General features: G+C 49.7%; 1 protein-coding gene across 1 annotated transcript; it reads left to right on the forward strand.

Moving 5' to 3' along the window:
• Positions 1–12,383: 12,383 nt before the first annotated feature.
• CHAC1 (ChaC glutathione specific gamma-glutamylcyclotransferase 1) lies at positions 12,384–14,067 on the forward strand. Its single transcript, XM_004391427.1, is given in 4 exon segments — positions 12,384–12,719; positions 13,165–13,200; positions 13,665–14,030; positions 14,032–14,067. Coding segments are annotated over 4 exon segments (681 nt in total). The 5' UTR covers positions 12,384–12,476.
• The last annotated feature ends 530 nt before the right edge of the window (positions 14,068–14,597 follow it).

Below are 14,597 nucleotides of genomic sequence, written 5' to 3' on the forward strand. Positions count from 1 at the left end.
GGGACTCCGGCGTCGCGGGCGGGACGGCCCGAGCGTCCGCTGCCGGCCACCAGAGGGCGCTGCGCGGCCGTCGGGGCTGCGCGCGGTCCTGGGGGGCGCAACGGGACGAACCTGGGGGAAGGAGAGCAGCGTCGGGGAAGCCGGACGCTGAGGTCCGTGTTGACCTCCGCGTCCCTAAGCCGAGGGTAGACTGGAGAGAGCTCAGTGCGCTTTTCCCCAAATACACCGGAGGGAAGTAGGGCGCTTTTGCCCACTCTGAGCCGTCACAGCAGCCAGAGCCGAGCGGCTGAACGCAGTCCACCAGGTGGGCTCCGTCAGCCAGCTCCCCTCCCCACCCAACAATCCTTCGGCCACCCTCGTCCAGTGGGCATCCTGAGGAGGGAAGGGAATGGAGAGGGCTGCAAAGGGCACCGGGTTTGAGGTAGGAGACTGAAGCTTCCTTCCAGCACCACCGGGTGATCTGGAGCGAGTTCATCCATTTTTCCAGTCATTCAGCACTGGTTGAACATCTGGTATATGCCAGGCATTGGCAGTAAAGCATGGTCTCTGCTGGGAAGCTAACCTTAAATTACCCTGAACTTCTCTGTGGGGGAAGATACCTCTTGCACATTACAATTAGGCTGAAGTGGGTGACTGTATGAAAACATTTCTGAGTACCCCATTCGTTGGTTAATCCTCCTCAAGCCTATCCCAGCGAACCACTTTCTGGCTTCCACTCCCGTGCCCTCAGCAACAGGGGTGCGGAGGGGGCTTCATATGGCTTAATAGTCTCAACTGTAGTCCTAGGGCCATGTGAGGCAGCCCGGCTTCCGGATTGTCTCCCCTGTCGTTTCTCTTTGTGCCCCTGTCTTTAGGAACACTACTAGTCTGGGTCAGCCTACTCTGATGTGGGCAAGAGTCGCCTTCCCCTTGGAGATCTGTCACAAACAACTTCTGCCACCTTTTCCCTGGTCTTTGGGAGACTGTCCCCTTTAATGCTCGGGTCAAGAGTGGGCTCACTGAGACCAGAAGAACTAGATGGTGCCCGGCTACCACCAGTGACCACCCTGACAGGGAACACAACAGAGAGTCCCTGACAGAGCAGGAGAAAAGTGAGGTGCAGAACTCAAATTCTAGTAAAAAGACCAGACTTAATGGTTTGATTGAGACTGGAGGGATCCTGGAAAATATGGCCCCCAGACTCATTGTTAGCCCAAAACTAAAACCATTCCCGAGGCCAGCTCTTCAGACAAAGATTAGACTGGACTATGGGACATAAAATGATACTCGTGAGGAGTGTGCTTCTTAGCTCAAGTAGATACATGAGACTAAATGGGCAGCTTCTGTCCGGAGGGGAGATGAGAAGGCAGAGAGGGTCAGGAGCTGGTTGAATGGACACAGGAAATCCAGGGTGGAAAGGAGGAGTGTGCTGTCACAGTATAGGGAGAGCAACTAGGGTCACATAAGAATGTGTGTGTAAATTTTTGTATGAGAGACTAACTTGAATTGTAAACTTTCAATTAAAGCACAATAAAAAAATAAACTTTTTTTTTAATCTTGACCCCACCCGCCCAAAATAAGAGCGGGCTCAGCCTCTTCCCCTTGTGCCCTGTGTCATGGCATCCCTGCAGGGTAGAGCCAAAGCCTGGCCAGAAATGGCTAGCCTGTGTGCCTCCAGTGAGCCCTCCTCCTGGCCCAGGTGGGAGGAAAAGCAAACCTTGGGATTGCAGCCAGCCCTCTCGCCGTTTGGCTTGTCCAAGGATTGTGGTCTCTTTCCTATAGTGGCTGACATCTGGGCCAGGAGCTTCCTACTAGGCCTAGTCTGTTCAGTTCCACACCTTCATCAGCAACTCTTCGTTCCTGTTCTCTCTCTCTGGTAAAAGAGATCTAAAAGGTTCTGGGATCTCCTCCTTCCCATCAGCAGTGGGCCCTTGGGGAATAGGGTCCTAGGTGCTCTCTAAGCGGCTTCACTTCCTTGGCTGTCTATGGGCTCCCACTGTTAGGTCCCATTTACTTTACTTCATGGGCTGTTTTCTAGGAGTTCTGCAAAGCCAGGTGCCACCGCATTGCAGCATTTCCATGGGGTCTGCCTTTCAACCTTGACCTCATGGAGCTCCTCCCTGTGCAGACCTGTCACTCAACCGAAATGGTCCTGTAGCTTCTCCCCAGCCCTGCAGCCAGCCAATTTCTGCTCCCACAACACACACCTTCCTGTCTCCTTGGAACTGGGAGAGCTGCTCCACCATCCGAGCGCTCAGTCGGAGCCCTGGCCCTTCCCCTTCCAGGTAGCCTGGGAGCCAGGTCTGAATAACTGGAACACCGGCCACCCTAGAGGTCACCCATCAGCTAGGTCTCCCCTCTTCTTGGAGGCTAGAAAATGAGCAGGGAACCGGGTTTTTCCGCCATCCCCGGCACTTTTCTGCCAGGATATGAATTAGTCCTTATAGTCCCTACTTTTGTGGATAGAAGGTCAAGGGCCTTCCCCCTTGACCCTAGACTCAGCTAGTACAACCAGCAGAGCAGCTGCCTCTAACTTTCTCTCCCTCTTCTGAGGTGGACTATATTGAGGAACTCAGCTACTTCACCTCCCCAGCCTTTTGTCAGGGTGTCAGTGGGATCTTTGTCCTCCTGACACATTACTCAGGGGCCTGAGGACACACTCATCCCTCAGAGGCCTGTGGAGATTGGCCCTTCATAGATTGTGGGCTAATTAATTAGTTAATTTTAACATCGCCCCCTCCCCAAAGCATATACAGAAAATCTCTCTCTCTGCTCAAGCAACAGTTCTGTTAATAGGATGGTTGGGATACACTGGAGCCCTGGTGGGGAAATGGTTAAGAGCTTGGCTGCTAACCAAAAGGTCAGCAGTTGGAATCTACCAGCTGCTCCTTGGAAACCCTATGGGGCAGTTCTACTCAGTCCTATAGGGTTTCTATGAGTCGGAATAGACTTGATGGCAGTGGGTTTAGTTTGGTTTGGGTTTGGGATAGACTGTCATCACCCTGTCTTAGTTATCTAGTGCTGTTGTTGTTGTCGTTAGGTGCCATCAAGTTGGGACCCTGTGTACAACTGAACGAAACACTGCCCAGTCCTGCACCATGCCCACTATTGTTGTTATGCTTGACCCCATCATTGCAGCCACTGTGTCAATCCATCTCGTTGAGGGTCTTCCTCTTGTTCGCTGACCCTCTACCTTACCAAGTATGATGTCCTTCTCCAGGGACTGATCCCTCCTGACAACATGTCCAAAGTATGTGAGACATAGTCTCACCATCTTTGCTTCTAAGGAGCATTCTGGTTTTACTTCTTCCAAGGCAGATTTGTTTGTTCTTTTGGCAGTCCATGGTATATTCAATATTCTTCACCAACACCACAGTTCAAAGGTATCAATTCTTCTTCGGTCTTCCTTATTCATCGTCTAGCTTTTGCATGCATATGAGGTGATTGAAAACAGCATGGCTTGGGTCAGGCACACCTTAGTCTTCAAGGTGACATCTTTGCTTTTCAACACTTTAAAGAAGTCTTTTGCAGCAGATTTGCCTAATGCAATGCATCTTTTGATTTCTTGACTGCTGCTTCCATGAGTGTTGATTGTGGATCCAAGTAAAATGAAATCCTTAACAACTTCAATCTTTTCTCTGTTTATCATGATATTGCTTATTGGTCCACTTGCGAGGATTTTTGTTTCCTTTATGTTGAGGTGTAATCCATACTGAAGGCTGTGGTCTTTGAACTTCATCAGTAAGTGCTTCAAGTCCTGTTCACTTTCAGCAAGGAAGGTTGTGTCATCTGCATAATGCAGGTTGTTAATGAGTCTTCCTCCGATCCTGAGATCCTGATGCCCCATTCTTCCTCATATAGTCCAGCTTCCCGGATTATTTGCTCAGCATACAGATTGAATAGGTATGGTGAAAGGATACAACCCTGATGCACAGCTTTCCTGACTTTAAACCACACAGTATCCCCTTGTTCTGTTCAAATGACTGCCTCTTGATGTATGAATGGGTTCCTCATGAGCACAATTAAGTGTTCTGGAATTCCCATTCTTTGCAATGTTATCCATAATTTGTTATGATCTTTTGCATAGTCAATAAACACAGGTAAACATCTTTCTAGTATTCTCTGCTTTCAGCCAGGATCCATCTGACATCAGCTATGATATCCCTGGTTCCACGTCCTCTTCTGAATCCAGCCTAACTTTCTGGCAGTTCCCTGTCCTTGTGCTGCTGCAGCCACTTTTGAATGATCTTCAGCAAAATTTTACTTGCATGTGATATTAATGATATTGTTCGATAATTTCTGCATTTGGTTGGATCACCTTTCTTGGGAATAGGCATAAATATGGAACTCTTGCAGTTGGTTGGCCAGGTAGCTGTCTTCCAAATTTCTTGGCATAGACGAGTTAGCACTTCCAGCATTGCATCCATTTGTTGAAACATCTCAATTGGTATTCCGTCAGTTCCTGGAGCCGTGTTTTTCACCACTGCCTTCAGTGCAGCTTGGACTTCTTTCTTCAGTACCATCCGTTGCTGATCATATGTTACCTCCTGAAACGGCTGAGCAGCAACCAATTCTTTTTGGTGTGGTGACTCTGTGTATTCCTTCCATCTTTTTTTTGATGCTTCCTGTGTCGGTTAATATTTTCCCCACAGAATCCTTCAATATTGCAACTCGAGGCTTGAATTTTTTCTTCAGTTCTTTCAGTTTGAGAAATGCTGAGCATGTTCCTCTCTTTTGGTTTTCTATCTCCAGGTCTTTGCACATGTCATTATAATACTTTGTCTTCTTGAGCCGCCCTTTGAAATCTTCTGTTCAGCTCTTTACTTCATCATTTCTTCCTTTTGCTTTAGCTACTCGAGGTTCAAGAGCAGGTTTCAGAGTCTCTTCTGATACCCATTTTGGTCTTTTCCTTCTTTCTGGTCTTTTTAATGGCCTCTTGCTTTCTTCATGTTTGATGTCCTTGATGTCATTCCACAACTCGTCTGGTCTTCGGTCGTTAGTGTTCAACAAGGCAAATCTGTTCTTGAGGTGGTCTCTAAATTCAGGTGGCATATACTCAAGGTCGTACTTTGGTTCTCGTGGACTTGTTCTAGTTTTCTTCAGTTTCAACTTGAACTTGCATATGAGCATTTGATGGTCTGTTCCACAGTCGGCCCCTGGCCTTGTTCTGACTGATGATATTGATATTGTCTCTTTCCACAGACGTAGTCATTTTGATTCCTGTGTATTCCATCTGACCAAGGGCCACGGGTATAGTCACCGTTTATGTTGCTGACAAAAGGTATTTGCAATGAAGAAGTCACTGGTCTTGCAAAATTCTATCATGCAATCTCCGGCATCATTTCTATCACCAAGGCCATATTTTCCAACTACTGAGCCTTCTTCTTTGTTTCCAACTTTCGAATTCCAATCACCAGTAATTATCAATGCATCCTGATTGCATGTGTGATCAATTTCAGACTGCAGAAGTTGGTAAAAATCTTCAATTTCTTCATCTTTGGCCTTAGTGGTTGGTGTGTAAATTTGAATAATAGTTGTATTAACTGGTCTTCCTTGTAGGTGTATGGATAGTATCCTATCACTGAGAGCGTTGTACTTGAGGATAGATCTTGAAACGTTCTTTTTGACGGTGAATGCAACGTCATTTCTCTTCAAGTTGTCATTCCTGGCATAGCAGACCATATGATCGTCTGATTCAAAATGGCCAGCACCAGTCCATTTCAGCTCACTAATGCCTAGGATATTGATCTTTATGCATTCCATTTTATTTTTGATGATTTCCAATTTTCCTAGATTCATACTTCGCACATTCCATGTTCCAATTATCTAGTGCTGCTATAACAGAAATACCACTAGTGTGTGACTTTAACAAACAGAAATTTATTTTCTCACTGTTTAGGAGGCTAGAAGTCCAAATTCAGGGCGCTGGCTCTAGGGGGAGGCTCTCTCTGTCTGCTCTGGGGAAACGTCAGCTTCTTTCCTATGTTCCTTGGTGATCATATGGCATGTATCTTCTCCGTTTGTGCTTGCTTGCTTGCTTGTTTAATCTGCTCTTTTATATCTCAAAAGAGATTGATTTAAGACACATCCTATGCTGATAGTGTCTCATTAACATAAGAAAACCCATTCCCAAATGGGATGATAACCAGAGGTATTAAAAATAAATAAATAAATCCAATTCCCATTGCCTTCTGTATCCTATAGGACAGACAAGAACTGCCCCATAGGGCTTCCAAGGAGTAAGCAGCTGATGGATTTGAATGGTTAGCAGCGGAGTTCTTAACCACTGTGCCACCAGGCTTGAATTGTGTACCCCTCCAAAAAGTATGTGTTGCAAATCCTAACCACAGGTATAAGGGTTAGGGTTTACAACATGTATTTTTGGGGGAACGCAATTCAATTCATAACACACCAATTCTGCCTTTTAAAAACACTCCTTTAGCAGCCTATTTGCTGGCACAGTCTGCAAGCTGCATGACAAGAATGGAGGGTGAGATGGCCAGAGGTTTCCTCCACTGAATCTCAAACACCTACACGGCTCCCTTTCCTGACCCACCCAGCTCTTCTGGGCTTCATGGGATTGAGAAGTGGATTATGGCTCTGCCCTGGATAAAATGGAAAGTGATAAGAAGTCTGGAGTGAAAATCATCAGAAGCCCATTTTTACAGGGTGCTCCTATGTACAACCTGAGATGTTACCCTACAAGCTGATACTATTATTAACCCCCATTTCACAGTTGAAAAAACTGAAGATCAGAGACACGGTGCCTGGGGTCACTCAGCTGGTAAATGGCGGAGCTGGGCCCAAATCTGGGTAAGTTGAACGTACAGCCCGTCTGGGAAGTTTTTCCATCCCAGATTCCAGATCAGCAGCTTTATAAAGCGACTTCATTACATAATAAATTAGCAAAAGTCCCTAGCTCCGAAAACACACTCTTACCGAGTTTCGGATAACCATGTCCACTAACACCGGGAGTTGATTACGGCGTCTGGTATGAGAAGTGAGAAGGAACAGATCATAAGGAAATGAGAAATGACTGCCTGCAGGGGACAATAAGGAAAGATTAATTTGGGAAAGGTCCAAAAAAGGAAGCCACCATACGTGCATCATGTGCAAATCCTGTGCAGCTCTGCGAGGTGGGGGTGATGTTTGGACCAGTCACCTCTCATGAGCTGGTACCTCTGTAGGCAAGATCCTGCGGGAGACATCCTCAGCCCCTTCCTGATGGGGTTTTAGAAGGAAAGATGGGATGGGTTTGCCGTGATGTTTCAGAGAGAACTGGATGAGTGGGATGGTGTATTGCCTGGGAGTGTCCATCTGGGAGGGAAGGAGTCAGATGTTGTTGGCAACGATAAGCAAGTAATGGGAAGACGCAAGACATGTTCTAGGAGGACGTGTACAACCTCTTGGTCCGCTGTTGTGAGGATTTCTACTTTGAGGGGGTCAAGGTTGAACCTGTGTCATACAGAATATGAGACACAGCTAGGATTCATCCGCCTCAGAACCCCAGGATGCACTGGCCTTTTGCAGTTAAGAGCTTCACTTAGTCTCCTCATTGGTGGAGAACCTTCCATGTGCCATTGGTTCTCCTGGGCCTTCAGAAGTGAACCCTGTTCTCCAGGCGAACTCAGGTTAGTGGGAGCAGGATGTCAAATGATTATAAGCAAGGAGGGTCTGCAGCCACACTACCTGCCTTCAGGCCGGCGTGCAGGGGCCTCATGACTACGACTACGGAAAATAGTGCCTAGGGCAATTAGTGTTAAATTGCTGAATGATCTCTCACAGCTGGCGATGGAAACTGATGGTCAACAGAAACTGCTAATTGGCACTCCGCCTCAAGCCACACCCAGGGCATGGTACCTACCTGCTCCCGCCTCCTCCCCCTAGTTAGGCCTCTGCCCAGGTGCCACTGCTTACAGCTGTGCCTCGTTGAGCAGGTTACTTAACTTCCCTGTGCTCCAGTTTGCTTATCTGTAAAATGACATTCACCTCACAAAGTAGTGGGGAAGTTTATAATTAGAATGGGTGTAAAAGCATTTAGCAAGCTTCCTGGCACATGGTACTCAATAACTGTTTCTGTTATAAGCATGAGGTGGAGGGGACAGACAAGTAAATAGAAGTGAGGGAAGGGGTTCCAGGAGCAGAGGAGGGAGTATCTAACTCTGCCTGGGGCAAGATAGGGTTATTGATGACAGCAAGAAAGAAGCCATTTATTAAAACCTGGCATTCTGGCGGGGGTTGCGGGGAGGAGGTATGAGGATGGGCATCGTGAAAATGTTCCCCAGGTGATAGGATATACTATCTGTCCCTCCCTCCCCAGAAACCATCTAAAAGTAACTTTTATTTTTAAAATTACACTTCATAAAACTTGGAAAATAGAGAAAAGAATAACCTATAATCCCAACACCCTAACATACCCCACATCTTTATTCCTTATACATCCTTGTTTTTTACAGTTTTAATCACAGCGCGTGTGACAATTCACATTTTGCGTCTTTGCCTCACTGTACAATCATAGGCATTTTTACTACATTGTTTTCATATGGATTTTTAGTTTCATTTATACCTTCCTTTAAAATAAATAAACAGCACGTTTGCTTTTTAAAAAAAAATACCTATCTGAATTGGCATGGAAAAGAAAGAGCAAATCTCATTTAATTCTACTACCCTGGTGGTGCAGTGGTTAAGCACTTGGCCGCTAACCGAAAGGTCAGCGGTTTGAACCCACCAGCCACTCTGTGGGAGAAATATGTGGAAGTCGGCTTCCCTAAGGGTTACAGCTTTGGAAAACCTATGAGGCAACTCTACCGTGTCCTATAGGGTCACTGTGAGTTGGAGTTGACTCGATGGCAACGAGTTTGGTTCTGTTTACTCAACTCAGAGGTAATCACATTGAACATTTTCATGTGTTCTTCTAGATGTTTGTCTCTGCAAATAAGCACCTGTAGACATTTTGAAATTAAAAAGTTATATTAGGCCATTTTGTAACCTACTTTTTCACTTATACATCATAGATATGTTTCCATGTCAATCATTATTACAAAAAAAACCAAACCCATTGCAGCTGAGTCAATTCCAACTGATAGCCACCCCAAAGGACAGAGTAGAACTGCCCCTTGGGGTTTCCAAGGAGCGCCTGGTGGATTCGAACTGCCAACCTTTTGGTTAGCAGCCGTAGCTCTTAACCACTGCACCACCAGGGTTTCCTCAATCAACATAGATATACAAAATTGCTTCTAATGGCTGCACAGATTTCATTTTATGGCTATATCAAATTTATGTAACCAATCACTTTTTGTCGAATATTTAAATTGTTTCTTTTTTTTTTTTTGCATGTATATTTCGCCACCATGTGGACTGACTGTAATTAAACATTTATTTTTGGATATTTATGTAGTTTTTCTTCTTTTGTTTTTACCATAATAAAAATGCATTGAAAATCTTTAGGCATATGGCTTTTCCTGCATTTTGAATATATTTCCTGGAGTGAAAGTATTGGGTTTTATGATTCTTGATTTAAGCTGCTTTTTTTTTTTTATTGTACTTCAGGTGAAGGCTTACAGAACAAATAGTTTCTCATGAAACAGTAGTACACATATTGTTTTATGACATTGGTTAACAACCCCACAACATGTCAACCCTCTAACTTCTCAACCTTTTGTTTTGGTGAAAATACACATAGCCAAAGATACACCATTTCAGAAATTTCTACATGCACAGTTCAGTGACATTGACCACGCTCTTCCAATTGTGCTGCTGTTCTCACTTAAGATGAAGGCCCTACAGAACAAAATAGTTTCTCATTTAACAGTTAACTACACATGTTGCCCTATGACAATGGTTAACAATCTCACATCACATCAACTATATCCCTACTCAGCCTTGGGTTCCCTATCACCAGCTTCCTTGTCCCCTTCTGCCTTCTGGCCCTTGTCACTGGACTACTGTACCTCATTAGTCCCATTCGGTTTTACGGGGCTGTCCACTCCCAGGCTGAACGGTGAACCTCGGCGGTGACTTCACCACTGAGCTAAAAGGGTGTGTGGGGGCCATACTCTCGGGGCTTCTCCAGTCTCCTTTAGGCCAGTAAATCTGGTCTTTTTTTTGTGAATTAGAATTATGTTCTACATCCTTCTCCAGCTCTGTCCAGAACCCTCTGTTGTGATCCTGGTCAGAGCAGTCAGCGGTGGTAGCCAGGCACCATCTAGCTGTACTGGACTCAGTCCAGTGGAGGCCTTGGTAGCTGTGGTCCATTAGTCCTTCGGACTCATCTTTTCCTTGTATCATGTTCTCTTCATTCTCCCTTGCTCCCGAAGGGATGAGACCAGCGGAGTATCTTAGATGGCCACTCACAGGCTTTTAAGACCCCAGACACTACTCACCAAGGTAGAATGTAAAACATTGTCTTTATAAATTGTGCTATGCCAGTTGAGCTAGATGTTCCCGGAGACCATGGTCCCCACAGCCCTCCGCCCAGCAATTCAGTCCCTCAGGGAGTTTGGATGTGTCTATGGGGCTTCCACGACCTTTCCTTGTACAGGTTGTGCTAGTTTCCCCTGTATTGTGTACTGTCTCACCCTTCACCCAAGATACCACTTATCTATTGCCTATTTAGTATTTCCTCCCTAAGCTGCTTTCTTAAATGGCTGTTTGTACCAATTCAGATACTTCCAGCAACGTGTCCATACCAGTTCCCTGACACCCTCCTTCCATCACCACCCAAAGGCAGTGAGTGGAGGTGGGAACAGTCTTCCTAAGAAATCAGCAGCAAATGAGATGCTCAGATGCAGTAAAGGTGACAGGACAGAGCAAAGAAGAGATGAGAGCAAGTGTGGGAATGGAAGGCAAGAGAACGGCCAGAAGCAACCATTTTGCCTGTATTATTTTTTTCTGATCGGAAACGTAATTCATGCTCCTTATAAGAAATCCAAACTTTGTCATAAATGTTTCAATTTAATACAGAAAGGCTTCCTCTAGTGACAGCTGCTGCTAACGGTTAAGGTGGATCTTCCAGAATTTTTTCTTATACAAATACTAACGAATAACTTGGTTTTGTTTTTAAATAGCTTCATAGCATACACACCGCTGAGCAACATTTTCCCAGGGAAATATATCTTAGGCACCTTTGGAATGACAATTTTGAAGTGTGCGGATCGCTTTTAAATACCTAATTAGAATAGAACGAGAAGCCATAGTGTCCATTTCGTTTCCCGGAGAGCTTGCCTCCTACTCACCAGCACTCCCCAAGAGCCAGTCCGTGACAGGGAGGCCTTCTGCTGCCTGTGTTTCCCTTTTCCTGCCACAGGCGTCCCCAGGAAGCAGCCCTTTGGCGCAGTTTGGGGACCCACCGCGGGGGAGATGCAAGGCTGGCAGCCGCTCACAGCCTCTTGGGGGCTTCCATTCAGCCCTCCTTGCCCGCCGCTCCCGGAACCTCGGTGCCCAAGTACCAACCGGAACATTGATGCAAAAGCCTCAAGACCCGTCGGCACTCAACCCATCGCCTCGGGAGTAGGACTGGCCTGGCCTTGCTTTAAGGCCTCTCCCCGCAGGTCCGGTCCGGCTACCACTGCCAAAGTGACGGCGCTCAGGCCGGCCCTTCCCTGAGCCTCGGCCCCGGGCTCAGGGGGGTCCCACACCTGGCCTGGGGCGTAGCCCTCACGTGCTCGGGGCTCCTGCAAGCTCGGGCGTCCAGCCTGACTCAGCCTCGCAGCCTGTGCAGAACCCCTTGTTGGCCTCGTGACTCAGTTTCTCACTTGCTCACGCGGGCCAACGGCGTGAGGCACCTGAACGGAATGCGGGGAGTGCCTCTGACAGCTCCGCCGCAGCGCGTGCAACCAGGCGGGGCCCCAGAGACCGGCGTTTACTCCGCCCAGGGCGCTTCTTCTGGACGCGTCCTCCGCAGCCCGGGGACTGAGTCCGTGCTGCCTGGGGTTGCGGGGACTCCGCCAGGTGCGCGGGCAGGACAGCTGGGAGATACCGCTTGAGGCCCGCCCGCCCTGTCTCCTGTAGGGCCCAGGCCACCGAGTGGCTGCCGGGCAGACGCCGGGGTCCGCGTCCGTGCCCGGCCCGTGCCCCCTGCCCGCCGCCTGACGCAATCCGAGGAGCCCTTGCTGCATGCCGGTGCCGGGGAAACCAGCCCGGCGGTTGCATCAGTCCTGCCAGGATTTCTACGGAGTTGGAGCCCAACCAATCGGTCGGCGCGCTGGGCCCGGGGCGGGCCGCTCAGCCACCCACTCAGAAGACGGCGCGGTGAACCGGGCAGCAAACTTCGAAGCCGATTGGCCGAAACGGGATTTGCCCCGCCCCAATCACCGCGGCAGCTGTCCGCGGTGGGCGGGGCCTCCGAGCCGGAGGGTTTAAAGGGCTCTTCTGTAAGGGCCGCTCAGCAGGAGCGAGCCAGCGGTGCCAGGCCAGGTGTTCGCGTCCGTCGGTCGGTCCGTGCCCTCGCCGGAAACCAGCCCCAGAGGCCGTCCGGGCCCGTCCTTGCGCCCGGCACCATGAAGCAGGACTCTGCATCCCAGAGCACCCCGCCCGCCTCGCCATCCCCCTCGAAGTCCCCAGAGCTCTCTGCGCAGCCCCCGCGGGACGCCGGCGACCCTCCCGCGCTGTGGATTTTCGGCTACGGCTCCCTCGTGTGGAGGCCTGACTTCGCCTATAGCGACAGCCGTGTGGGCTTCGTGCGTGGCTACAGCCGCCGCTTCTGGCAGGGAGACACCTTCCATCGGGGCAGCGACAAGATGGTGAGCATCGGACCGTGCCCCAGGGGAGTCAGGGAGGTGGGGGCAGGATAGGGGGGGCTGGGGGCGCCAGCACCCTGAAATGCCCTGGGCTCTCTCAGCTGTCGGTGACTCTGTGCTGATGGGGGAAGGTGGAAACCTGTGCCCAGGGTTTGTGGCTTACATTTGTGTGCTCAGCGGAGGCTGGAGTGTGAACCGTGAATCACTGTGATGGAGTCTGGGAACCAGGGGATCACTGTGTTGATGAGTGGACTACTGCCATGTATTTGTCTTTCTCCTGCACGCATGCATCAGTCCCCCTACCTCCCCCTGGATGAGTGGGACGCTGAGGGAGCCTCGTGGGCCTTTCTGCGGCCTGGGCCAGCAGGGTTGGCAAGTTTTCTTCTGGTGCTGATGACAGAGGTGATTTCTAACTTGTCTTTTTCAAAAATCTTTCTTCTTTCCCTAGCCTGGCCGTGTGGTGACCCTCCTTGAAGACCATGAGGTAAGTGTCTGAGTCCAGAGGGACCCCGGGCCCACCCTGGAGGAGTACCGACAGACAGAGCTCATGGGCCCTGCAGGCTGGATTGGATGCCTCTAGGGCAGAAGGGAAGGACAGTCTGCTCAATGCTTCTCTCATGAATCTTGTTAAAATGCAGATTTCCACTCAGTAAGATCAAGGTGGGGCTTGAGACTTGGCATACCTGACAGGCTTACGGGTAGTGCTGCTGTAAGGGGCTTCCACACTGTGAGTAGAAATGCTGTCCTTCTTGGGGCTAGACCACCTTGCCAACCCTTCTTAAAAGGGGCGAATAAGGGTCAGATGTGCTGCTGCTAGGTGGCTCATCAGCCGTCCACCCGCCTCCCTTACATAGCACAGTCCTGGGGTGGGGTGTAGCCTCCTAGGATGGGGAAGGGACCAGCAAGGAGCTGTTTCCGTTGACCCTGGGTGTCCCTGTTTCCTCCTAGGGCTGCACTTGGGGCGTGGCATACCAGGTTCAAGGTGAGCAGCTGAGCGAGGCCCTGGAGTACCTGAACGTACGAGAGGCCGTGCTCGGTGGCTATGACACCAAGGAGGTCACCTTCTACCCCCAAGACACCCCTGAGCAGCCACTCAAGGCACTGGCTTATGTGGCCACCCCACAGAACCCTGGCTACCTGGGCCCTGCACCCGAGGAGGCCATTGCCACGCAGATCCTGGCGTGCCATGGCTTCTCAGGCCACAACCTGGAGTACTTGCTGCGCCTGGCGGACTTCATGCAGCTCTGTGGGCCGCAGGCACAGGACGAGCACCTGGCAGCTATCGTGGACGCTGTGGGCACCATGCTGCCCTGCTTTTTGCCCCACCGAGCAGGCTCTGGCGCTGGTCTGAGGGGCTGAGCCCTTGTGGGGGTGCCCATGTGGACGTCGGGGTCAGACCCCTTCTCAGTGCACACGGACAGGCTTGGTACAACTGGAGCCCACTGACAGTGTGAGGACAAAGTGAGTGGCCAGGGACTTCTCTCCCTAAGCTGCCACCCAGCTGCCAGCCTCCAGCTCTCCTGACACTGACTGACTACTTGAAACTTAATTTATTATGCCCTGTGGGTGTGGTGGGCAGGGTGGGGGGCCTGCCCTGGACACAGGGGCCCTGCTGAGCGGTGGCCCTGCCCCAGACTCCTGGTACCTGACCAGACTCCCCCCAGTGCTGCTGCTAACCCCATACCACCCAGGCGGGACCCTTCACAAGGGCACCTCCGATAGCCTTGACCCCCTGCCCGTCCAGACAGACCATTCCTTAGCCCCTGAAATACTACCTCCCTAAGGTCCCAGCCCACTGAGTGATGGACAGCAGAGAGTGGGGCCGAGCTGGATCTGAAGGGTAGACCCAGCTGTTGAGGCTGGGCCAGGGCCTCTTACCCT

The sequence above is a fragment of the Trichechus manatus genome, unplaced genomic scaffold, assembly GCF_000243295.1.
Source record: "Trichechus manatus latirostris isolate Lorelei unplaced genomic scaffold, TriManLat1.0 scaffold00076, whole genome shotgun sequence".
Lineage (NCBI taxonomy): Eukaryota > Metazoa > Chordata > Mammalia > Sirenia > Trichechidae > Trichechus > Trichechus manatus.